At 43.9% G+C, this 27775-nt stretch overlaps 1 protein-coding gene across 1 annotated transcript in view; it reads right to left on the bottom strand.

Moving 5' to 3' along the window:
- ASPM (assembly factor for spindle microtubules) overlaps positions 1-27775 on the bottom strand; it is a 2279206-nt gene that overhangs the window by 1524048 nt on the left and 727383 nt on the right. Inside the window, exon 13 of the mRNA XM_044080257.1 lies at positions 3780-3865. Within this exon, the coding sequence (XP_043936192.1) occupies positions 3780-3865 (86 nt within the window). The remainder of the gene's footprint in view (positions 1-3779; positions 3866-27775) is intronic.

Raw genomic sequence — 27775 nt, 5'->3', positions numbered from 1 at the left:
TCGGGCGCCGATGACCGACGCCGGTTCTAGCCCTTTGGTATTCGGGCCGATTGTGGACAGCGGAATACCCATATGTAAGGACTGCAGCAATGGGAGACGAAGAACATCTGTCTTTATGAAAGATCAGATATGGAGATTTAGAGGACTGTGCTTGAATTTCTGAAACTCTCCACATGTAACCTGGTATACCCCTGAGGTTTCTTGAACCACATTTTGCTGCCACCTCTCTGACCCTTAGGGTAAGGTCTCTGAAGGTCAGAAAAACGTATGCTGACAGCAAAAAGGGTCTTATCGGCATAACGTATCTTTGACCTTGGGAGCAAAACAGGATGTGCCGTCAAACGGAGCATTGAAAAAAAAAAAAAAAAGACTTAAAACGTTGCGCAAAATCACACAGGCGCATCCAGGCATACATCCTCAAAGATATACCAGAACCCACCAATCTACTCATTCATTCGGCTGCATGTGCGATAAGTCTTATGGAAGAGTTCCCTACAGAGTGTAGGGTCGCTAGCTGGGAAGTTATATTTTCTCGCGCTCCCTCAGCTACTGCTCCTTCAAGGGTATCTGATAGCTCCTTGATCAGATCCCTTTGCAACCTCGTGAAATGGGAAAGGTAGTTCAGCGATCGTATGGCAAAAGTCGCTGAAGAAAAGACTTACTTCCAACATCCATCCTCTTCCTGGAATCCTTATTAGGAGGATGAATAGTGGAACTCTCCTCTGACAGTTCCTTTCTTGTAGCCTCTGCCACAACCATGGCATCTACTGCAACCCCTTTTCATCCAAAAACTCTTGTCAGCTGGAGTGGTAATTATTTTGTTTGGTCTCCGGGAAGTAGGTTCGATGGTTTTTGGGCTCACCCATGCCAGATGAGAGATCAATTCTAGGAGCTTGTCAGCAGGCGGAGTGACCCAGGGGGTAGATGGTCATGAAACAAAGGAGCCAGGTACACCAAATCCTCAGGTGAAGGATTACTGGACTGCCAGCTACCTCTCTTTTAAAATCTCTAGGATTTCCTCGAAGAAAATGTCCTCAGGCGGTGATCGTGGGGCTTCTTCTCCCTCAGAGGAATGTGCTCCATGGAGTCCAAATGATTCCCCTTGCAAGGCCTCTTATGAGGGACATCCTCAGTGGGATACTCGGGGGAACTATCAAAAAAGGCAGGGGGTAGCCAAGTGGGTATCCTGGCACCTAAGGTCCAGCTATCCCTGTGGAATATCCTGGTCAGAAAAAATGCGCAGGGGATATTGATGGGACTGAGCATCCAAGGGAACAAGTGACTTTCTAGATACAGTGTCAGCTATAGTCCTCTCCAGAGCCCAAAAAGCTGACCGCTCCTGAGTGGAGAGGGACTCCAGCTCCGAAAAGCCATGGGATGGGGTCCTCTCCAGCACAGAAGACAGGTCATCTGGGGTAGAAGCCAGAACCAACCTCACCTGCATAGAAGCCTCAAGGCGCATGAACTGCTCTTGTGGACCATGAGGCTTGCTGCGGCTCTGGGACCTCTCTGGCTCCCAAAAGACCAAAGAGCTCTGAGGAAAGGGACATCTTCGGATCTGAGCTGAAAGACACTGGAGTCATCGAATCTGATAACTCCAAAGCTTGTCCCGAAGTCAGAGGAGGGGTTAGAGGGGAGTAGATGGCTTAGTAAGACCTTGGACTGTTGGGTCGAGGCCAAGGGGGACTTAGTGATACCCTGCACCCAAAAGATTTTCTGTAACATTTGTTCCACTTCTTCTGTAAGGCTCCTGACTGAACGTGAAGACGGCGCTCAAGGAAATTTAGGCCTGCTCAAAAAGGAGGATGGTACCCTCGAAGGCACAGAGTCAACAGTCAGGGAGTACAACGTATTTGGAAAGTTACAATCGGTTTAAAGTAAGCTGTGGTCAGATCTGACATCAACATATTTGATCTATCGTTTCATGACAGACTCAGAGCTGAAGAAGCCAGATCCAATAGAGAGATGCTCATCTCTGAAGGTTCATATAGAGCCACTGATTCAGTAGATTTAGGAGGTTTCAATCTTAGATCTCAGCTCTGAAGGATCTATAGATGACAACAAAGGCCTTTTTTTTTGTATGTCACCACTTTTGGAGGAAAAGTAAGAAGCAGGGCTCAAATGGCTTGACTTTGATTTAGATGTTGTCACAAACTTAGGATCACTACCAAAAATGGCCTTTTCAAATGCAGATGGTAGCATGCCCCTCAAAATGAGTTTGCTCCACCTTTCAAACAAAGCTCTGTGGTTGAAGGAATGGTAAATAGCTCAGCCTTCTTGAAGACGAAGGGGCTCCAGCCAGTAAACGCACAGGGAGTGTAAGTCACTGAAGGGAAATTTGTGACTGCACTTTGTGCATTTCTTAAACCCAGCTGGCTTATGCTTCTTAGCAATGAAGAAAGGGAAAGGCAAAGAATAAACCCACACATAAAAAAGGGCACACAAATTAATTTTTCAGAGAGAAAGAGGAAAGTTTTTTATTTATTTTTTTTAAAGGAATGAAAAGGGGAAAAAATACTAACAATACTAGTAAGGATACTGCAAAGGGTATAGGGGAGAAGGAAGAGTAACCTAGTAAAAAAAGATTACTAGTGGAAAAAGGGAGAGAGAAAATGAAAGTAACCTGATAAAAAAGCAGTTACTACTGGAAAGAAGAATTCAAAGACAAAGGGAATACAAGGAAAACTTAACTGCACCAAAAAAACGAGCAAGACGTAGGTAAGAAAAGAACAAATTATTGTAAATATCTGATTTTTCAACAGCTACAAGGTTTGACCACATGTTCTCCAGGAAATTTTTTGGCTGCCATGAGCTTAGTTGAAAAATTGACAATACCGGATGAGTAACAATTTACTCAAAAACACATTTGAGTGCCTAACAATTAATCATTGGTTAGAAAGAAACAGGGCACATGTCAATGTTTCATCTATATGGCAGCCTTGTGTCATTTAGCATTAATAACATGCTGGCAGGCGAAAAGCATGGTTATTCATATGAAAATTAGAGTTACGGAAAAACTTAACAGTACAGTAATCCAAAACATGTTTACTGCTAAAGTAGACCTCTTCAAAGTAAGATTGTCCATTAACATATAAAGGCTTCTCTTAAAATGCCATGCTGGCACACATTATACAAAGTTAAAAGAGGCAGACTAGTCTACCAACAATTTCTCCAGTCCAAACGCTGTGTAAAGCACTAAAAATGTCTCTGTGATAAAAAAAAGGGGGGTGTTTACATTGATAATTCACCCTCAACAACAAAATCTGCAGGTGCGGAAGAAACAACTCAATATGCTTACATCCTATTCCTTAAAAAAATGCAACAGTACTGCAAACATGTACTCAGATTTAGACCATTCCTGTTAGGAAGCAGAGTGACCTAGATACACAAACTACTATTTTATAAACTTACTCCAGGACTGCTGTTTCTGTATGACCTTCCAAGACTTCATTTATTTCAACCCAAGTCTCTAGGTTTTCTTAAGAAAAGAAGCCTCAGGCTTTTTTTTTTCTTTCAAGAAAGAAGTCTTTTCTGTTTTCTTTTAAAAAAAATCCAGTTAAAGGAAGAGGTTAAGATATACAAGATATTTTTTCTTTTAATTTTACGCATTCTTCACGTTTCTTTTCTTGGTTTGCAATTTTTCTTGCGCATAAATTTTGCTAAACAGAATACACTGGACTTTTCCACTTGAAAAACAGACTAAATTAATAAAGATGTAAATAAATACAAAAAAATATCTGAAGTCTTTGCAATGGTGTAATTTAATATAGAAAATGTACCTGAAAAGCAAAGACAAGTCTCCAAAGTAGTGCCAATGTCCGTTCTCTGTAGCCATCAACTATATCTTTGCAATCAATTCTGTGACCTACAATAAAAAAGGAGGTTGTTAAAATGGCAGCAGCACTACTAGAGAACGTTCAAGTAACCTAAAACCTACTGGATTGTAAGAAAAGTACAGTTGTGTACACTTACCATAAGTGTAGATGTCCGAGTGTATTCACTGTTGCAGTCATTACATTAGGGTAATCTGCTGGCAGGTTGCCCTCAGTCGGCCTGAATAACAAAGTCTTGGGTCCTGCGTTGGTTGCTGTCCCTTCTTCCATGACGTCAGGGTTATAAAATATGCAGCCAATGCCATTTCCATCAGTTTTTCTTGCCCCAGATGTCAGGTGCCCCCCAAATGTGGAGGGGAAAAAAGAAAAAAATATATATATATATATATATATATACACACACACACACACACACATACACACACACATTTATATATGCATGTAATTTATAACACAAAAAATATACCTCCAATTAAAAGCAAATATACCAAAAAGGCTTTTGAGCATAGTAAAAGAAAAGGTATAGTAAGAGAGAAATAGGGGGCTGGCGGGTGGGTAACCAGGACTGCAACAGTGAATACACTCGAACATCTACATTTATGGTAAGTGTACACAACTGTACTATGTTCTTCGTGTTTCAGTCATTACATTTGGGTAGAATCCCAAACCTATGGTTAGGAGGATGGAATTATACAGCATTAGGAACAGCCATAAGGCCCTGCAGGACAGCAGTGGCAAAGCCTGCTCTGGATTTAGAGAAGAGAGGTAAATGGTAATGTTTGGTGAACGTATGAACTGAGCTCCAAGTAGCAGCTTCTAGAATGTCTCTGGTAGAAACCCCTCTCAGAAAGGCTGCAGAAGTAGATGCAGCCCTGGTGGAATGGGATCTGATCCTCTTGGCGACAGGTTAACTATGGTGCATGTAGCAGAAACTAATACAATGGCTTATCCATTTTGAAATAGTCTGCTTTGAAATAGCCTTTCCCTCTGCCCCTGCAGCAAATGTCACCAGTAATTGCTCAGACTTTCTTAGAGATGTTGTCCTGTTGAAGTAGAATCTTAGTTGTCTGTGTACATCCAATGAATGTAGAATTCACTCCCCCTTGTTCTCTGGATTTGGGAAAAAAGTTGGCAGATGAATGGTCTGGTTAAGAGCCACACTACATACCACTTTAGGCATAAAGGATGGATTGGTCATGAGAGCCACCATGTCCGGGTAAAAGATAAAAGGTTCCACTGCCATGAGAGCCTGTAGTTCTGAAATCCTTCTAGTTGAAGTGACTGCTAAAAGGAAAGCTGTCTACCAAGAGAGAAATTTTATGTCAGCAGTAGCAGCTGGCTCAAAAAGAGGTAAGGTGAGTTTTTCCAGCACAAATTTGAGGTCTAATGCAGGAGTTGGTGCTCTCTTGGGCGGTCTCAAAATTTTGGCCCCTCTGAGGTACTGCTTTAGCAAGGGATGAGAAAAGAGAGGAGGCTCTTTGTTGTAATGATCCGAAATGGCAGAGGCATGGATTTTTATAGAAGAAAAAGATAGGCCCTTGTGAAGCATCTCAGTTAAATATTACAGAATCTGAGGAATATTGGGCATTGCTGTGTTTATTCCTTGTGCTTGGTTCCAGGCACAGAATCTTTTCCATTTATCAGCATAAGATTTTCTAGTACTAGGCCTTCTAGCCATCACAGGTTTACTGAGATATGTAACTGGTGGAATTAGTTGATTAGCCAGCCATGCTGCAAGATTCAGAGTTTGGAGCTGAGAGTGCAGAATTTGATAGTTCTGCTGAGACAGCAGATAAGGTGTCTGAGGCAGGTACCACAGAGGAAGGTGTGACATATTGCATAGGAGCGGGTACCAGTGTTAGCGAGGCCGGTCTGGAGCAATCAGAATTATTTTCGGTTTTTCTTGTCTGACTTTTAGTAAAACCTTGGAGAGCAGAGGCAGAGGGGGAAAGGTATAGACTGATAGGTTTTTCCAGCTGAAGGACAGAGCATCCACTTTCCAAGCTTTTTTCTGATGGATTCTTGTGCAGAATTTGTCCAACTGATAGTTTTGGGGAGAGGCAGAGAGATCTATGTCTGGGCTTCCCCATTTTCGTGTCAACATGCTGAAGATTTGTGGATCCAGTTTCCATTTGTGTGGGTCCATAAAATTTCTGCTTAGTTCTTCTGCCAGAGTATTTTGCTTTCCTGGCAGGAATTGAGCTTGTAGTTGTATTTGGTAAGTCAAGGCTGTGTTACACAAAGCCATGTCTAGTCTGCAAAGAGGGTAGGAATGGGGATCCCCCTGCTTGTTTATGTAACACAACTGTGGTGTTGTCAGTCTTTATCAGTAGTTGTCCTGGATTAAGAAAGTCCTTAAAGGCTGTCAGAGAATTCTGTACAGCTAGCATTTCTTTCTGGTTGATATGTAGGTGCATTTGATTTGGGCTCCATTCGCCCTGAATGCATCTCCCTGCCAGATGGGCCACCTCCCCAAGCATAATCTGATGAGTCTATAGTCAGGGTTTGGGTGACAGGGGGTGGAATGAATGACAGCCCCTTGTTTTGGTGACAGGCCTCTGCTCACCACAGAAACTCCTGCTGCAGGCAAGGAATGATAGGAATCATTGTTTCCAGGCTGTGACAATGTTGACTCCATAAACTTTTTAGGTACCATCTTCCATATGGAATTAATAAAATGCAGGAAGCCATGAACCCCAAGGCCTGCAGAATTTGTCTTGCAGATAGCTGGGTATTTGTGGCCACTTGTTTGAAGTAAGTCATCAATTGAATTTGTCTTTCTGGCGTGAGGTAAGTCATCTGGGTAGTTGCATTCAAGCTTGCACCCAGGAATGTAATTATTTGAGAGGGTACCAGTTGTGATTTCTTTTTGTTTATGGTGTACCCTAGACAAGTTAGAAGCCTTTTTACAAATGCCAGATGCTGTAGAAGAGAGTCCTTGTTTTCTGCCTGAATTAAACAATCATCCAGATAAGGATAAATTTGAATGTTTCTTTGTCTGCAAAATGCAATTACTGGTGCCAGGCACTTTGTGAAGACCCTGGGCGCAGTAGATAAGCCAAAGGGCAGTGCAGAGAACTGGTAATGCAAACAGCCTTCTTTGAAGTGGAGGTATCTTCTGCAAGACTCCCTGATTGGGGTATGTAGGTAAGCCTCTTTTAAGTCTAGAGGTACCAACCAGGCATCTTTGCCTATCATAGGCAGTAACTGTTGTAGAGTCAGCATCTTGAAATTTGGAATGTCCAGGAATGTATTTAGAATGGATAAGTCCAGAACTAGATGCCATGATTTGTCTTTTCTGGGTACCAGGAAAAGTCTTGAATAAAAACCTTGTCCCTTTTCCTTTTCTGTTACTGGCTGAATAGCCCCCATATTCATGAGGGACATAACTTGCTTCTGGGCCTCTGCCCACTGATTTGGAGGCAGATCTGGCCATCCGTTTGGGATTGGCAACGTGTGGAATTGAAATCTGTATTCCTTGGATACTATATTTAAAACCCACTTGCCCTGGGCAATTAAATGCCAATTTCGTGCATGAAGTGCTTGTCCCCCCCCCCCCCCCCGAAAGGGGCTGCCAAAAGATAAGTGCTTGGTGATGGCAGAGGAAAGTCATTAAGACTGTTTACCGTAGGGAGGTGCCTTGTTACTTCCAGATTTGGAGGTGGAGGCACACCATTGTTTTGTTCTGTAAGTTCATTGTGACTGAAACCTGGAGCCTTTGGAGTGTCTCGGACCTGAGCGGCTCTGGTGGGTACTGGAAAGGACCAGTTCTTAGGCCAGTGCCTACTGAACCTGGGCGGCTGAACTTGTAGGAAATCATTTACAGTTTGCATACATTTATCTTCGTCTTCCATCTTTTTCAAAACTTCTTCTGCCTTATTACCAAACAGACTGTCCTGTTGTAAAGGAGCATCCAACAATTTTGCTTTAACATTATCAGGCAGATTTTGCTCCTTGAGCTAAGCATGTTTTCTTATCACAGATCCAGTTACAGCGGGTCCTGCAACAGACCTCCAAGGAATCAAAACCACATTGCAAAGTATGCTTTCCAACTTGTTCAGCTGAATGCAATAAATCCTGTAACTCTATTTTCCACACAGTCAGAAATTAACATCATTTTCTGTTTAAGTAAGCCCATGACATGCTGCTAAAATTTAAGCATATGAAATTGAAAGTTTAAAGCCCTGATTGTCAAGGTTGCAGACGTGTAAACCTTCTTACCTCATCTATCCAGCGCCCTGGAGTCTCTATCAGAAGGGGTAGGATTTTTAGCAGTAGAAGCCTTAACGCCCTTGGGACCCTGAGAAATGGTTTCAGGGTCAGCAGTAGGGTTTTTAAAAAAAAAAATTTGTGGGAGTCAGGAACCCTGTAATATCAGTCTGGCTTACTAGGAGCCAGAGGCAGGGAATCAGGAGCCATGCTGGATTCTGAGAAATCAACAACAATGTCTACAACAGGAGGTATAGCCAAAGGCCTATGCTGCGGAAGAAGGAAGAAATCCCTTAGATTCTGAAAAATCCTAACCCTCCCAGTAAAAATGTTCCCTTAAGGTATGCAACGTTTCTCCAAAAGAAAAATCCTCAGGAGAAGAAGCAGAAGGGATGGATTCTTCTGCATCAGAGTCCTCATAAGGTGGAATAGATCATTCCTGATCAGAAGAGGAATCAGAAAAAATGGAAACCTGATCTGATGATTCATAGTCAGTGCCTTGCCTAGGCCTCTTAGCAGGAGGGGAATGGGAACCCCTGATCAAGGTAATTAAATCCTCAGCCATTTTGATCATTTGTTTTTTAGGCATAGGGGCCTGTGCATGTGGCCTAAGCGTCTGCTTTTTAGACATAGAAGTTGATTTTCACCTAGGTTTTGAAGATGGCGTCGGTTTAATATACAAATCTTTAGGCCTGAAAACACCTTCAGAAGCCGGTGCCTGCTCAGCGGCTCCGGAACGATCTAAGGTAGAGACATCCGCGGGTTCAATACTTCAAGTGTCTCTCGGCATACCGGACTCCGAATGGGTCTCAGTAGAGGACTGCGAATCAAAAGTAGCAGGCATCAGGGGCTGCGAAAGCGCCTCACTGAGTGACTTAGGAGAAGATTCGTCGGTTTTGGACCTCGACGGTCTCTGTCTTTTTCTTTGCGTTTTTTTTGTGTATTCGGTAGATGGATTGCTAATCGACGACATTTCTGGATAGTTAAATCTTGAGCCATAATATTTAGATGCAAAAATATACAGACGCTTAATAGTGCGTTGATTAAATTTAGCATAAAACCGACAGCAAGGCACGTTGTGGTCAGGGCTAGGCAAGGAACACAGTACAAATGAAAATCCTTATGAGGTATTTGCTTTCCACAAGTAATACAATTATTAACTTTGACTGACATTGGTAAGGAGCAAGAAAAAGTTTCCCCAACAGGGTACTTAGCTTTAGGTTGAAGACTTCGGTTCTGAAACTCGAAAACGAAAATTTCAGGAGTCGGCCGACCGGCACTTGCGAACTGCTTCTGCTTCAGGCACCGAGCGGCAAGAAAGACGGAGGAAAATGAATTTGGCTGCATGTTTTATACCCCTGACGACCGGACGTCATGAAAGAAGGGACAGCAACCGACGCAGGACCCAAGACTTTGTTATTCAGGCCAACTGAGGGCTACCTTCCAGCAAACTACCCTAGTGTAATGACTGCAACAGTGAAACACGAAGAACATCCAGACTTGGCTCCACTTTGATGAGCAAATTAAGTGATAAATATTCTGTCTAATAACAGATGGGCTGCATGTTATGAGAAAAAGCAGCAGAAAATAGTATGCTATAATCCCTTTTAAAGCACTTCCATGACCTGGCCCAAGTAGTTTAGAAGCAAAAGGAAATAATCTCGGGTTACACCAAAGAACCTTGTTTTGAGTAAAAACGGTATATCAGTAGAATTCTAAAAGTCTTTTTGTTCATTGCATTATACTGCTAGCTCCTTTTGTGTTTGCTATTTCATTGCAACTCTGGGTTTGTGGGTTTTATCCATCTATATTACACACACACACACACACACACACACACACACACACACACACACACACACACATATATGGATCTATGGAGTAAGACCAAAAATTGAAAAAAAAAACTGAAAGCCATAGTATCTAAAACGTGAAATATCTAACATAAGAATTTGCCCTTTCACCACTGCTGTGTGACCTCTGAGTTGGTATATATAATTCGCAAGGAGTGTGGGAAGTGCAGGTGTGCTTGCCCCCTGCATTAAAAATATCAATATTTCACGTTTTAGGCATTTTGGCTTTCAGAATTTTTGATCTTATGGCACAGACTTACTTTATATACACACAGACACACACACACACACACACACATATATATATATATATATATATATATATATATATATATATATATATATATATATATATAGGTCTACTTCAAAACATCTCAAAACAACCCAATAACATTGAATTTCATAATGCATCAGAACATCGAACACATAAAAATGACATCCCTTCCACATATATCACCACCAAACTACCACACACTTTTTACTATGTTTCTGCAGGGGGGCAACTCAGACATCGCACTACATTTCCTAATCCCACTGTATCACAATCACCATAAAGAATGTACACAATGTTTATATCACTTAACTAAAAAAAAAAAAAAAAAACACATACAAAATGGCAAAATAAACACTATGCAAAGAGTATTAATTCCTACATTATAAATACATACATACATATATATATATATATATATATATATATATGTATATATATATATATATATATATATAAAATATACACACACATATATATATATAAACATACACAAATATATATATATATATATATATATATAGATATATATATATATATATATATATATACACACACACACACACACAAATATATATTATATATGGTTTACCATTAAAGTGCAGAATGAAGGATGAAGGTTCAGCGAAAAAAGGAATGTCAACGTCAGTTGGCTGCTTCCTGCATCACCGACCTTCAATACTGCGAGTGCTCTTTGCAGCAAATGCGACCGTGCATTTGCACTCATGTGGTCAACATTAAGCCTAGAGATCGCCCTACAGTGAGGATGGGAAATTAGTTTTCCTCACTATAGTGTGATCTCGGAGTTGTTATAATTTGCAGGGGGTATGGGAGGCACAGGGCAGCTTGCCCCCTGCAAAAATGTTAAGTCATGTGATTTGCAGTCCAACCGCAAAAAAAGTTGAATGTGCGAATGCGACAGTGTTGCTAAATGCACTTCGACATTTTCAGCTAATTTAATATGCACAGCATCAGTATTTTGGGTCGACAACATGAACAAATTATGTTGTGGTGTTCACGCTTTTGATGGCAAATCTATACATTATATCTGTATCTGCCTATATATCTATATCTACCTATATATACATATATATATATATATATATATATATATATATATATATATATATATATATATGTGTGTGTGTGTGTGTGTATGCACAGAAGCTTACAAAGAGTCCTGGAGTACAGCAAATCTGTACCTGGACTAGACTAGGAAAGGCAGGGACCAAATGCAAAACGGGCTTTTAACTAGAAAGTAGAATGAGATGGAAAAACTGCCCAAACGGCAAATGAACTACAATTTCAGGGCCAAAACCCACTCTTCTCATGGTAGATAGGCTACCTAGTGCTTACCACTCCCACTGATAAGCTAGAAGGCTTCCCTCCTACACAGAAAGGCTTGGGGGGCTCAGAAGCTTACCAACAGTCCTGGATACAGCAAGTCTGTATCTGGACTTGACTAGTTACAGGAAAGGCAGGAAACAAGCTTAGAATTTTTTTTGTTACAGAAAAGCAGCTAAAACAGCAGTAAATACAATTCAAATCGTAGTGCAGGCCAGCACACCCGAGCATGTAGCAACACTACGGCAAATACAGTTCAAATAAGTGCAATTAAATGAACAAATAAGAACAAGTGCAGAAGGTAGTAAATTAGCAGGTTACTAACAAGCAGTAATAAAGTGCAGAGTAAGAGCGACTGAACAGATGGCACGCAGAAGAGCAACTAAGACAGTTACAGTAAGAGCAGATGAATAAGATATATATATATTTTTTTTGGGGGGGGGGGGCAGAGCAGGATTAAGAGGCTACAGGGGTTGCCCTTCCCAAATGCTCTTTTTGTACACAGTAGGAGTGCCTGAAATCAGAATATGATCTCACTGCACTCAGTTGAGTGAGCAAATGAGATGGGCCCAGAAGGGGTATCCAAATACAAATCTACAAGAGGGACGGGCAATTTCAAAGCCACCAACATTAACACCAAAACAAGGTGAAATTACACCCCCCCCACTGCTATCGATAGCTACACAGAAATTCTAAAAAGTACTCTGTAGAGAGACAGCCACAACTTCAGTTAATATTCAGTGAAAAACAAATAAATAAATTAAATACAGTACTATATGCAAAAGAGCAGATAAAAGTGTACTTAAATTCACTTATATGTCCAGCTAATTTCAGGTAGATGTGTTCTCATCTGTATGAATTTTGAGTTTCTGAAAACTAACAGATCTAGATATATACCTCTTCTGGTGCACATATAACAAATTTCTGTGCGTGTGTGGGAGCATATATACATACATATACACACACATGTATATATATATATATATATATATATGTATATATATATGTATATATATATATATATATATATATATATATATATATATATATATATATATATATATATATATATAATATATATGTATATATGCATATGCACATATACAATACACACACACACACACACATATATATATAATACAAGTACAGATATAAATGTATCATACAGAGACCACAATACTATCAGAATCTTGAGATAATCACACAAACAATTTAAAATGCCAGGACCCACATCATCAACATCATGGACTTGTTCCCTGCATAACACTCTCATTCCTGGGTCTATAAACGAAGGAAATTTCAATACTTGCTGTTTTTTCTTCCTTGCAAGTACCTTGGACCATGCTCTCTTTGAAATACACCCTCCCCAGAGAAGTCTATGGTAACTGTAGTTCTTGGTGAAGGAAACACAAAAGGAAATTTCAGGCTGATCAACGAGAAAGTTATCCACCATAAAGTATGTTGTTCACAGATCCTGGTTAGCTTGAACAGCTACGGCAAGGGCTAGCCACCCGGCAGCGTGAACTTTGGCTCTAGATATTTGTCACTGTTAAAGTGACATCCTGACCTTGTGGAAAAATGGAAAAAGGGGTTATGTTTGGATGGTAACATGTAAAAGTCCTTTAAGGTGTGGAGAAACGAACTTCAAAGGCAAACAAAATTTCACCATCATGCTCATTTCTGGTTAATGTGTACTTGATTTTGGGTTCAAATAAGGCAGACCCACCAGAAGGGGCATTCAAGGAGGAAGTCTTGAAGCTCTCCACAAAGTCATGCAGTTGAATCCAGGCATGGCAGTAAATAGTTGGTGCCTGCTGCTCTGGTCATGCCATCGGCTGCATCATATAACTGACACATGGACACATTAGCAATAGACTGCATTGGCACCAACTGAGGTTCCAATGCCTTCAGGATTCCACTATCATGAGGCCTGTCAGGGGATGTTGCTGCCCTTAGCTAAATCCTTCTGTAGTTTGGTAAAATGAGACATATATTAGTTCACTGCACACAAGGCAAAAGCCACTGAAGTATAAATATGCTTCCCAGATCTGTACAGAACCCTGGAATCTCTGTTAGGGGGTGGACAGAAGGACTCGCCTCAGAGAGCTCTTTCTTAAAGGCTACAATTGCAAAAGTATCCACTGTAAGCTCCTTACTCTAATGTGCCCTGTCCTTAGGAAATACCAAAATTTTGTCCTGCTTGTGAGGGGTGGGTTCTACCACTTCCCGTTCCTTCCAAGTCACTGGGATACTAGGTCAACTAGTCTATGGGGGGGGGGGGGGACACCATCTAGGTTATACATGGATGTACACCAAAAGCAGAGTACCAACAACTCCTACAGGGAAAGGGCATTGGTGAAGAAACACCTTTCTCTTTCGGAACAATTAAAGGAGCTCTCCAAAGTAGGTGTCTTTGAATAGACATCTAGGTGGCACTTCCTCTTTATCAAGGTCGGTGTCAAGACTCCTGAGGGGACTCAAAGCCTTCTCATACATTTGTGCTTCCCATGCTCCTCCGCAGGAGAGAGACCGGGAGAGAATCAGAGTGACAGGGGAAACCATGACTTGGGTTGGCTTGAGGCTACTTTGTTTCGGCTGTCCCAAAGGCAAAGGATGTGGTATCAAGGCCAAAGCATTCACAAGAAGGGCCACCTTGGTTCCAAAGACCCCACTCCAGATGCCACCTCACTGGGATCAGAGGCAAATGTTGGTACCTAGCTATCAAGAGATGAGGTCCAAAAAGGTAGGGAAGTCTTTGAAAACCTTTGAGTCTATCAACACTCTAGAACCCAAAAGTTGTCGTGTCCCAGATGCCACTCTAGTGGGATCAGAGGCAGATCCTGGTACCAAGATGTCAACAACCAAGGCCCGAAACAGTACAGAAGTCTCTGTAAACCTTGAAGTCAGCAAAGACTCCACAGCCCCATCACAAAACCCCATAGCTTTGAAACCCATCCACATCTAAAATGGTCAGAAGTACAATGGATCAGAGAAATCGTCAGAGATGACAATACCCAGGTTGTTGACTCCATCAGGAGGATTACACAAGAAATACTCTGAAAGTTGCCAGATCTGGTAAGTGGACTGCAGAAGGAAAAATTGACTATGGGAATGGAAGGGCAATGTCTCTCCACCCCCACACTGCTGGAGAGGATCAGGAAGAAAATAAACTTTCAAGAAGGTCATGTTGTCCAGATCTGCTTTGGATAACTTCCTACAAACTGCCATAGACATAAGAAACCACAGAGGGCAGTCTGGAAGCTCAGTGACCTGGCATACCTGCTGTGAGGTTGGAGACTAGATCCTTGGGGGATGGGAGGGAACACTGCTCAACTGAAAATTTGAATCCAGCACATGAAGAACGACTGGGAATCAAATCTAAACCTAGAACATTCAGAGAAACTAATGAATCTGAAGGCTAAGAAGTCTTTGGAGCCAGTCTTTCTCTGGAACCATCCTTAGAGTGTCTCTATCCTTGCACTTTTCTTTAGGTCAATCTTTATTGGTCTTCTCAACCACCTTCTTAGAAAAAGGTGATACTGAAATCCCCTTCATTAACAACTATGAATGGCGAGCTGACCAAGCCCTTCAACCAAAGGATGAGCAGCTATAACAATCCTCATCTAGATGGGCAGAGGCCAAACAATAAATACATTTGATGTGCGAATCCTACCATGCAATTTTAAGTCTGCAGATCACACCTTTTTTTTTCAAGACTGAAGCCTTATGCATCATATTCTAAGTACACACTCTAAAAAAAAGTAGTGGAGAAATTGCACACCACAAAAAACATGCCTTAACAAAAATAAGCAGACATTTATAAATACAGGTCCTTTTTTTGAAAGTCAACAAAGAAGACAGAACTATCAAGCCTAATGCCATCAATCACAAGGGCTTAAAACTAAACCATTTTTTTGTTGTTTTTTGTAAAACTGTTACCTAAAAGATAGGACAGGAGAAAAGAGATGACAAAGAAATGACAGTGTTATGATTTTCCAAAAACTTTATTAAATTCACTTGTCTGAAACAGAGAGCTGAGCCATAGAAAACACGTCTGTTGCTCAGCACTGCAAATTAGATCTGAGGGCAGTGGGGGTGGGGGAAGGCATTTCTTTATGGGAGAGGGAAGGCAGCTTGAGATTTTCTTCTTCCATTCTCATCTATTCTCCTCAATTGATGGTTCTATCAGATCCATATGGATCAGACATTGGCAGCTGAAGACTTCTGCATCCAAGGCTAAAGTTCCTCCCCCTACCCATCATCCCCGTCCGTGAAGTGGATACCACATATCTAGTTTGCCTGCCTAACACAGAAATATAATTGTTATCCAAATCACAAATGTATCCCTGGAATACAGACCATGGCTGTATGTAACAAGACAAGGCACTGGAGAGGTACAGTATAGTCAAATGGAAGCTCAAAAAGTGAAAATTTGGCAGAGGGACAGAGAAAGGAATCTAGTGTCATGGTAACCATATAACTTTCTTATCTGATGTGGTCTTTTCTGTCTGTCGGCAACTAATGGGACAGAGTTCCCAGCTAGTACAAACCCTGGGAGGTCTCATGGAAGGATGATGGATCCAAAAGAAGCCTTGCACCTGAAACACAAGTCCAGCTTTCAGTGGGATACAAAAGTATGTACAGTAAACCAGATAGCTGCTGCACAGATATCAACAGGCACCCTTGAGAAATGGGCTGTAGAAACAGCTATTATTCAGGTACAATGAGCTTTATGATTACAATGTAAGGTTTAACCTTTTTCTTTATATACATATGAAATGCATTCAGACAGCCACTTGGACAGCCACCTTCAAAACTGCTTTTCCCAATCTGACTGAAGAAAAGGAGACAGTGTTGCTCAGTTTTCCTTGCACCATTAGTTCGATGTAGGTAAAACTACAAGTTATGTACTCACCATAACGCTTGATGTATGTGGTCCATCTCGCCTCACATTCTTACTCAAGGGTTCGGAGCCGAACATCGGCTCCGACTCGGCCAACTTATATTTTTCTAGCATGAAGTCTCTAATTGGCTGGGCTAACCTGGTATCCCATGTTGCACCGCTCCACAACCCCAGATCTAGTTAGCAGCAGCTCATAGTCACACCTCATGCACAACCACAGTTCAAAAGAGTAGAACACTAACCAGGGCAGCAAAGAAAAAACAACCAATACCGAAGGGTAATGAAGACAAATGTCACCTTAAAATCCTCCAGGAGGGGGGAAGGTGGGAGGGAACGTAAGAATGTGAGGCGAGATGGACCACATACATCAAGCGTTATGGTGAGTACATAACTTGTAGATGTTATGTGGTCCAATCTCGCCTACATTCTTACACACGGGACAGAATCCCTAGCACCTCTATCCTGGGAGGCTCAATGAAAGATGCTCCTGAGAACAGTGGAAACAAAGGAAGCCTGGCCCCTAGAAGCCACATCTAATTTGTAAAGAGTAATGAAGATGTGGGGAGAAGCTCACGTGGCCGCAGCACAAATTTCATCCAAGGATAGTCTGGAGTGATAAGCTACTGAAGCTGAAACAGCCCTGGTGGAGTGAGCCTTGACAGGGAATGGTAACTCTCTGCCTGCCAATGAGTAAACATAGAAGATGCAGACAGAAATCCATCTGGAAATTGTAATCTTAGAAACGGGGAAAACTGTTCTATTTTCTGAGAAGGACACAAAGAGTTGGTCAGACTTACAAAGTTGTTTAGTCCTGTGTAAGTAAAAACGAAGCTGCCTGTGTACGCCCAATTGATGAAACTTAAACTCCGCCTTGTTGGAAAATTGAGGAAAGAAAACTGGCAGCTCAATGGACTGATTGAGGTTAACGGCAGAGGTTACCTTCGGAAGGAAGGACGGATTAGGTCTCAAGGAAACCCTGTCCTTATGAAATATTAAATACGGGGATTTGGTGGACAACGCTTGAATCTCCGACACCCGTCTGGCTGATGTGATAGAAGACTGCATTTTTAATAGCTAAGACAGAAATTTTAATTCACAGGTGGCAGCTGGTTCGAAAGGTGATGATGTCAGGGCCTGTAACACAAAATTTAAACCCCAGTGCATGATGGGTTCTGACACAGGAGGCCGAAGCAACAAGGTGCCCCTCAAAAAGGCCTTACATAACTTATGAGCCATGAGAGAAGGTTCGTAAGAGGTATGAAAATTGGAAATAGCGGCTAGCTGAACCTTAATGGTAGCAGGAGCAGAACCCTGTTGAAAGAGAGTGGATAAAAAATCTAAGACAGCAGGGATGGGGGCTGTGAAAGGATCCAGTCCCTTGGCCTGAGCCCAAATTGAAAATCTTTTCCACTTGCTGGAGTAAATCTTCCTGGTAGAAGATTTATGAGAAGAAGATAAAATGTGTACTACCTCAGGTGAAAAATGAAGTCTGACTAAAGATGGAAGTGGAGTAGCCAGGCTGTCAACCTGAGGGTCCACAGGGAGGGATGGGACTGTCCCGGCATGTGTGTCAGTAGGTCTGGTACTGGGGTCCAGAGTCCAAGGACTGCATACTGATGAAGAAAGGAGAACCAGACTTGGTGAGGCCAGTGTGGGGCAATAAGAATCATCTTGCTTCCCAAGGAAATGGCTTTCTGGATCACTCTTGGTAGCAGAGGAAACGGAGGGAAAGCAAAGAGCAGACCGGAAGGCCAGTCGTGGACTAGTGTGTCCCTGGGTGACTCCCCCTGTGGGGGGATCAGAGTGAAGTAGTTGCTGCATTTGGCATTGTGGGGATTGGCGAAAAGGTCGCAGCAAGGCTGACCCCACCTGTTGAAAATCTGCTCCGCAACTCAGCGGTTCAGGGACCACTCGTAAGGCATCAGAATAAATCTGCTCAGCCTGTCTGCTATCACATTTGCCTTCCCCGGAATGTGCGTTGCCACTAGGAACCGTCGGGAAGACACTGCCCACTACCACACTCGCATGGCCTCTCTGCATAGGGGGCAAGACCTGGTTCCCCCTTGCTTGTTCAGGTACCACACCATAGACATGTTGTCCGAGTGAATTGCAATCGTTCCTAGGGGATGAGAGCTCTGCAGTGCTTGCAACGCCAGTAACACCGCTCTCATCTCTAAAACATTGATGTGCAGATGTACCTTGTGATCCTGCCAGGTGCCTTGGACTGACCTGCCCAGATAATGCCCCCCCCCCCCATCTGGGAGGCGTCCGTGGTCACCGTGGCAACCGGAGTCACAGGAATAAATGGATTCCCTTTGTTCAAGTTGGTGGGACGCAGCCACCAACAGAGGTCCTGTTTGCACTGATCGGTGAGTAGGATCAGAAGGGACAGGGGAAGTTTCTGAAAGGACCATTGGGCAGAGAGAAGCCACTGCAGAAGCCTTGTGTGTAATCTGGCCAGGGGCACTAACATAATGGTGGCTGCCATGGATCCCAGGAGCTGTAGGACCCATCTGGCCTGAACCTTCTTGAGGGGTAGCAATGCGCAAACCTGACCCTGCAACACCTATATCCTTTCTTGAGGCAGGAACGCCCGCATGTGAACGGTGTTCTAGCTCTGTGCCTATAAATGTGACACGCTGTGAGGGCAGCAAGGCAGACTTTCCCCAGTTCAAGGTAATTCCTAGTTGATGACAAAGGGCAATGGTCTTTTCCCTGGCCTGAATGAGAAGATGCCTGGTGGGGGCAGTGAGGAACCAGTCGTCCAGATATGGAAATACTTGGAATCATTGACGTCTCAGGTGACCTGTCACCACTGCCAAACAATTGGTGAACACCCTGGGGGCTGTGGTGAGGCCAAAGGGCAAGGCACGAAACTGGAAATGACTGGCTCCCAGCCGGAAGCTTAAGTGACTCCTGGATGCCGTGTCCATTTTGATATGGTAGTAAGCATCCTTGAGATCGATGGAGCACATCCATACTTCTTTTCCCAGTAACGGAAAAATAGACAGAAGGGTGACCATTCGGAACTTGGACTTTAGAACGTAGTGGTTCAGTCGGCTGAGATCCAAGATGGGTCTAAGGTCCCCTGTTTTTTTCGGCACCAAAAAGAGTCTTGAGTAAGTCCCTAATCCGATCTGGTCTGAGGGGACAGGTTGGATGACTCCTTTTTCCAGCAACTTTGAAATTTCTAGTGTTGCGTGATCCCTTTGACTGGGTGGAATGTCTGGGATTCTCTTGGGTGGAAGAGGGTCTGACAATAAGGGGATGGAATAACATCCGGTAACTATACGAAGCACCCAACGATCCAGAGTGATACTTGCCCAGGCTTCCGGGTACAATGAAATGCGGCCCCCGACTGGCTCTGGAATAGCACAGTCGGGCAATACATCAGGGACGATGATAGGAAGGCCCGCGAAAGGAATCACGGTCTCCCGAATTGCGAGGGCCTCCTCTGCCCCAAGGGTGGCATCTCCCAGAATAGCCACCCCCTCGTCTGCCTCTGGAGGGGGACTCACCTTGACCGGCAGGGAAAGATTTCTGTGACTTTTTGAACCACATTTTTCCTCCCCTCTGAGCCTTGGGGTAAGGCCTAGATGGGAGGGAAAAACGGACGCCTACGGCAGACAGGGTCTTTCCCTCTTGCTCGCATCTGGTGAGGGGTGCCTTTCACTTTGGTCCCAAAGAGTGAGAACCCATCAAAGGGGGCGTCAGTGAAGGAAGACTTGAAGGCCTCCGCGAAATGACAGGCGCATCCAGGCATGCCTCCTAAGGGCTATACCTGAGCTAGCTGCCCTGCTCGCCCCTTCGGCTGCATAAGATATGAGCCTCATGGACGAGTTGACAATCGAGCCAAGAGTAGACAAATGGGCGTTCACCGTCTGTGTTAACACCTCAGGTATGTTACCCATTAGAGTATCTCCTAACTCTTTAAGGAGATCTCTCTGGAGCTGAGTAAAGTGACATAGATAGTTCAGAGACTGAAGTGTGAAGGTCACTGAAGAAAGGGTACGCTTCCCATACCGATCCATACTCCTGGACTCCTTGTTAGGAGGATGGAGGGAGGAAGAAGACTCTGCTACTACCTGCTGAGTGGCCGCTGCCACCACCATGGCATCCACAGAAACCCCTTTGGACAGCAACTTTTTCCCAGGGGGAGCTGACAGAAATTTATTATGGCGTCTTGGTACAGGTTCCACCGAGTCAGGAGTCTCCCACGCCCTTCGACAGATCAAATCCAGGAGCTCATCAAAGGGTGAAGACACCCAGTAGGCAGAGAGTTGAGCCCCAAAGGCCTTGAGGTGAGGAATACAGACTCCTCCTCAGAGGGGGTTTTGGACGACCAGCCGCCTCTCTGCCTCAAAATCTCCAGGATGTCGGAGAAAGAGACGTCATCGGAGGACGACTTGGGGGACTCTTCGAGGTCGGTATAAGAGGTGAGGGACTCATCCTGGGAGTCTATGTGCTTCCTCTTGCACAATTTCTTTCTTGGGGGCTCCTCAGGCACAGACTCTGAGGGGCCCTCAAAAAGTTGGGGACCGCTCATGGGGGTATCCCCAGACCTTGGGGCTCCGCCGTCAGCCGATAGGGGAACATCAGAGGCTCTTGCCGGCGTGGAACGGGATGGAATGACTGATCCGAGTGATATGACTGAGGATCTGGCCAGTGCGCTCCTCATGGCCTCAAGGCGGGTCCCCCTGAATCCGAGGATCAACCAACCTCCGAGGCCAAGATCGGAACCGAAGTTCCCCGAGCCAAAGCGCCGAGAGGGAGGCTCGGAACCGACAAAAGTCCTGAAGTATCCCCCTCGGGCCCGACAGAGGAAATCCAGGTTCCGAAACCAGAGGACGGAGCCGACATGGTAGGAGCTGACGTCGGCACCGATAAGGCCTTAAGAGGTATCGGAGCTGGCAAAACATCACCCGGAGCAGAACACTCCGGCTCCGAAGACAAGGAGGTGCTCGGAGGAGGAAATATGGGTGCACTCATCGGGACTGGCTCCGGAGCAGACTGGGTCGGAGCCGAAAATAATTTTGCCAAAACTGGCGACTGCAGGAGCCTCTGGACCACCCTATCCTCATCCAAATCAGAGAGTCTGGAGGATTTGGAGGAGAGAGAAGGTGACTGTGATCTCCTATCTGGAGATCCTTGTCTGACACTAGGAGAATGGCTCCAAATGGGCTCTAACAGGATAGGAGCCGAGGCAGATTCAAGCATCACAGCTACATCCTGCGGCCGCGAGGACAAGGGAGCCGAGGAGGTCGAGTCCAATTTGGTAGTCTTCTCCGGAGGCTCCGATGTAACAGATGGAGCCAGAGATCTTTTCTTAGTTTTAGACGTCTTGGTTTTAGACTGTGAACCAGAGGAAGAGTCCAAGGACTCCTCAAAGGAAGGCTTAAGAAGACCCTTCAGTATAAGTTTATTTTTTCTCTCCTGTAGTACCCTGGGGCTAAAAGCATGACAAAAACTACAGGACTCTTGTAAATGTATCGCCCCCAAGCAGTATACACAAACAGCATGTCCATCTGTTACGGACATCTTGTAGCTACATTTAGAACACTTCTTAAACCCAAAGGGTTTGTGTTCTTTTTGATCCTTAGACATAACAGCCAAACAACAGTACACAACAGCACAGAAACAGGACTGTAGGCCACAACGGAAGGCGGGAACTACCGCTAACAACAAATGACAGAATCTCTAAGCTAAATGATTCTGACATGACGACAAGACACACACTGAAGCAAGGGACAAATGTTATCCTCAGACAAACCACCCAACGGAGGGAGGACTAGGTCCTCTAACTTAAACGGGCCTAGCCCGTAGGAATGGAGGGATACCACAAACAAAACACTCACACCACAAAACAACGATAACAACAAGCAAACCGCTATTAAAATAGCTTTTGTGAAGAAAAAGAACAATTTTCAGTGAGAAAAAGAAGTTTTAAAGCTACTTAGCCACAGCCAAGCGAGACCACGTCCTAGCTCCACGAGCGGCAAACGAGATCTGGGGGTTCTGGAGCGGTGCAACATGGGATACCAGGTTAGCCCAGCCAATTAGAGACTTAGTGCTAGAAAAATACAAGTTGGCCGAGTCGGAGCTGATGTTCAGCTCCGAACCCGTGAGTAAGAATGTAGGCGAGATTGGAACACATAACATTCTTAGTTTCTGATACGCATCTATTAAATGCAAAGTGTACTCCCCTTTACTGGAAAAATATGGAAAGAAAACAAACAGATTAATAATTTGATTCAAAATAAACTTCCAAGGCCACCTTGTGAAAAAATGCAGGTTGGTTCGAAGTGATAACCGCTCTTTATGAAAAATTAAATAAGGTGGTTTACAAAAGAGATACTGAAGCTCTGAAATTCACTTAATGGAGTTAATAGCAACCAGAAAAAGTGTCTTCCAAGAAGGCAGCATTAACTCTGCAGTCACAGCCGGTTCAATCGGGGATACTGTCAAGACCTGAAGTAAAAAGGTAATGTCCCATGGCATACTGGGATCTATTAAGGAGGGGTGGTGGTACCCTTAAAGGCTTTACACAACTTCAAAGAAGCAAATGAAGTCGGTTTCGTTCCTATGTAAAAATTTGAGATGGCAGCTACTTCAGCTTTAATGGTTCAATAGCTCGCCCATCATGAAACAGCAGTTAATAAAATCTAAGCCGGGAGAGAGGCTGAAAAAGGATATATATATATGCCTTCTAGATGACTATGCAGAATATCCCTTCCATTTGCTTTTGTAAACTTTCCTAGTAGTCAGTTTCTGAGGATGTCGGGATATGCAGCACTTAAAATGACAGCCTCAACTGCCCAACCATCACAGGAACTGGAGAAACCATGAAGTTAATTACAGAGCTGCTATTGTCCAGGTGAGGCTCGTCAGATGGGCAAGAAACAAGGTCTGCAATGGGATCCAGCACCCAAGACAGGAGTATCAGATGAGGTCAGAGATATGGAAACTATACCTAAAGAGGCAAAAAGGGGCAAGGAGGATCACCCACACCTTGCACCACACTGCTTTCTGCAGAAATTTGATACGAGGGGAGGAGGAAAAAGTACAGTTTTGTACCTACCATAAATGTAGATGTTCGAGTGCTAATACAGCTGCAGTAATCACAGATGGGGTTCTCTGCCGTCAGGCGGTCCCTCGGTCGGCCGAATTCCAAAGTCTTGGTCCGGCATCAGTTGTCGTCGCTTTCTCTTCTGACGTCAGTGAGGCCAGAGTATATGACACACAGCCGACGCCATGTTCTTCAGTCTTTCTTGCCCCAGATGTCAGGTGCCCCCAGAAGGAAGGCAATACATAAATTATGCTTATATGTAAATACATGCAATGCAATATAATCCAAAATCAGTGGTTGCAAGCAAATAAACCATAGAAGGATAACCCAGTCAGGTTGTATGAAGAGGTTGTTAGGCCCCATGCCTTTACCAAGTGGGGAAGGAGGGAGGGAAACCTTACTGCAGCTGTATTAGCACTCAAACATCTACATTTATGGTAGGTACAAAACTGTACAATGTTCATCGTGCATACAGCTGCAGTAATCACAGATGGGTAGAGTCCCAAAGCTACGCACAGGGTGGTAGGTACTAGGAGGAACTGGGTTGAGCCAGAATGCCCTGCAAAACAGCAGTGGCAAAGCCTGCTCTTGTTCTGGAATATAAAGGCAGGTGGTAGTGTTTTGTGAAGGTATGTACAGAACTCCAAGTGGCTGCCTCCAGAATATCTTTGGTAGGAACTCCTCGGAGGAAGGCTGTAGAGGTAGCTGTGGCCCTGGTGGAGTGTGATCTGATACCTGTAGGAACAGATTTCCCATGATAGGAATAACAAAACCGTATGCAGTGGCCTATCCACTTTGAAATAGTCTGCTTGGAAACTGGCTTCCCTTGAGCCCCTACAGCATAGGACACAAAGAGTTGTTCTGATTTCCTGAAGGACTTTGTTCTGTCCAAATAGTAACGTAGCTGCCTATGGATGTCTAAAAAATGTAGCAGCCTTTCCCCTTTGTTTTGAGGATTGGGGTAAAAGGTAGGAAGGTGTATGGTTTGATTTAAAGCTACCCTGGATACCACTTTAGGCATAAATGATGGGTTGGTACGAAGGGAAACCCTGTCCTGATGGAAAATGAGAAAGGGCTGCACCGCCATGAGGGCCTGTAGTTCCGAAACTCTACAAGCTGAAGTGATAGCCAGAAGGAAGGCAGTTTTCCAGGACAAATATTGCAAATCTGTTGAGGCAGCTGGTTCAAAAGGAGGCAATGTTAATTTTTCTAGTATGTAATTAAGATCCCAGGCTGGTATTGGTTGTTTCCTTGGTGGTCTAATATTCTTAGCCCCTCTGAGGAACTGTCGTAAGAGTGGGTGAGAAAATAAAGGAGGATCCGTGTTGTATTCTGCAGAAATGGCTGAGGCATGGATTTTTATGGAAGAAAATGAAAGTCCACTGTTCAGCAGCTCAGCTAGATACTGTAATACCTGAGGCAAGTTCAGTTTTCTAGGGTCCTGGCCTTTTTTCTCATTCCAAGAACAAAACCGCTTCCATTTTGTGGAGTAAGCTTTTCTAGTAGATGGCCTTCTGGCCTCCAAAATGACATCCTGCACCTCCTTGGAGAGTAGGGTCTGTTGTGGTGTTAAGGAATTTTCCATGCAGCGAGATTGAGTGTTTTCAGCTGACTGTGGGGATTTTTGTAGCTGTGCTGAGTCAGCAGAAGAGGCATTAGAGGCAGGGACCAGGGAGGAGTATGTGTTAGGCTCCTCAGCAGTGGGTACCAGTGTTGCCTTGGCCAATCTGGAGCAATCAGTATCATTTTCGGTCTGTCTGCTCTTGCTTTCAAAAGTACCTTGGGCAGAAAAGGCAGAGGTGGGAATGCGTAAACTGTCCATGCTGTCCAACTGAATGAAAGGGCGTCCACTCTCCAGGCCTTTGGATGAAAGGTCCTCGAACAAAACTTTTCCAATTGATGATTCCTGTGGGAGGCAAAAAGATCTATGTCTGGCCTCCCCCACACTTGGGTTATTTCTGTAAACACCTGAGGATGTAACTTCCATTCGTGTGGATCGGTCATATTTCTGCTTAATTTGTCTGCCAGCATGTTTGCCAATCCTGGCAGGTACTGTGCTTGAAGTTCGATTTGCCATTCCAGAGCCAAGTTCCAAAGAGTCATGGCTAGTCTGCACAAGGGGTATGAATGTGTTCCTCCTTGTTTGTTTATGTACCACATTACTGTGGTGTTGTCTGTTCTTATCAGTAATTGTCCTGGATGCAGGAAGTCCTTGAAAGCTGTAATTGCATTTATTACTGCTAGCATTTCTTTTTGATTGATGTGAAGGTGCTTTTCTTTTTGGGACCATTTGCCCTGGATGCACCTGTCTGTCATGTGCGCCCCCCAGGCGTAATCTGAGGCGTCTGTTGTGATAACTTGCTTTGCTTGAGGCTTGCAGAATGGGAGGCCTGTGTTTGCTTGACATGCATGGGCCCACCATAGAAATTCCTTTTGTAAACATGGGATTATTGGTATTATTGTTTCCAAACTGTGACTGTGTTGAGACCATAGGTTTTTTAGGTACCATTGAAGTTTCCTCATATGCAGCTTTGCACATGGGATTAAAAGAATGCAAGATGCCATGAATCCCAGAGCCTGCAGGATTTTCCTTGCAGTAAGCCTGGTACTTTTTGCTAGTATTTTGAAGTACTGAGATAGTTGCCCCTGTTTTTCTGGCGTAAGATAGGCCATCTGGGTGTTTGTGTCCAAGTTGGCACCCAGGAAAGTTATTTTCTGAGATGGTGTTAGCCTTGATTTCTCTTTGTTGATTGTGTATCCCAGAGAATGCAATAACCGTGTCACATATGCCAGATGTTCCAGAAGTATGTGTCTGCTGTCCGCTTGGATCAGGCAGTCGTCCAAATAAGGGTAAATTTGTATCCCTTGAAGTCTGCAGTAGGCAATCACTGATGCCAGGCACTTTGTGAATACTCTGGGCAGTAGATAAGCCAAAGGGCAATGCAGAGAATTGATAGTGGATTGAACCTGCAAGAAATCTGAGGTATCTTCTGCAGCTTTGTCTGATTGGGACATGCAGGTATGCCTCCTTGAGGTCCAATGCTACCAGCCAAAACTCCTTGCCCAGCATGGGAAGAAGCTGCTGTAATGTGAGCATCTTGAATTTTGATGCAGTAGAAATGTGTTTAGGATGGATAAGTCCAAAATGGGTCTCCAGTTGGTTCCTTTCCTTGGTACCAGAAAAAGTCTTGAATAAAAACCTTGACCTTGTTCGTGAGTCGGTACCTCTTGAATAGCTCTCATGCTTATGAGCTTTGAAATTTGTAGTTGTGCCTCTGCCCTTTGATTCTGTGGCAGGTTTGGCATGCCTCTCATTTTTGGAAGAGTGTGAAAATGAAATTTGTAGCCTCTGTTTATAATGTCCATGATCCATTTGTCTGTTGTGACAATATACCAATTGGCTGCAAATAATGCTAGCTTTCCTCCCAAAGGAGCTGCCAGCTGAGACGTGCTTGGCATGGAAATGAGGGAGTCATTGGGTTTGCTTCCTGTATTGTTGTGCACTGTCCTCGCCACCTCTTGGTGCTGGAGTTTGCCATTGTCGTCCTCTATATGATCCTTGTAATTGCCCTCTGCCCCTTGTGCGTCTGTATCTACCTCTTTGGGGCTTGTCAGTGGCTGGAAAGGACCAGTTTTTTGAAGGCCAATTTCTGCTAAAACGTGGTGGTTGAACCTGTAAAAAGGCTTTGACAGTTTGCATAGATTTGGCTTTTTCTTCCATTTTCCGTAGTATCTCCTCAGCATTAGTACCAAACAAGACATCCTTTTGTAAAGGAGCATCTAGAAGTTTAGCTTTCACATGATCAGGCAAGTTTTCCTCTCTAAGCCAGGCATGTCTGCGAATGACTGATCCTGTAGCAGCCGGTCTACTTGAAGCCTCTAGGGCATCATAACCACATTGTAAAGTGTGTTTACCCACTTGCTCTGCACTATGCATCATATCCTGTAACTCCTTTAAATCTGGTTGTTCAGGTTGAGACATTTTATTCCTTAATTGTGATAACAGGAACTGTTGATATTTAAGCATATGAAACTGACAATTTAAGGCCCTCATGGCTAGGGTGGCCGAGGTATATACCTTTTTGCCCCACCTTTCTAAAGATCTTGACTCCCTTTCTGCAGGAAGTGTATTCTTGGCAGTGGAGGCCTTCAATCCCTTGGGGCCTTGTGAAATGGTTTCAGGGTCAGCATTATGGCTTTTGAAGAGAAATTGGTGAGAGATGGGTACTCTGTAATACCTATCAGGTTTGACTGGTGCAGGAGGCAGAGAATTCGGGTTAAGGCAAGCCTCCGAAT

Source organism: Protopterus annectens, chromosome 8.part0 (assembly GCF_019279795.1).
Source record: "Protopterus annectens isolate FY-2018-M chromosome 8.part0, PAN1.0, whole genome shotgun sequence".
NCBI classification, from domain to species: Eukaryota; Metazoa; Chordata; order Ceratodontiformes; family Protopteridae; genus Protopterus; species Protopterus annectens.
The sequence above is the reverse complement of the archived record's forward strand: the minus strand, read 5'-3'. Positions and strand labels throughout refer to the sequence as shown.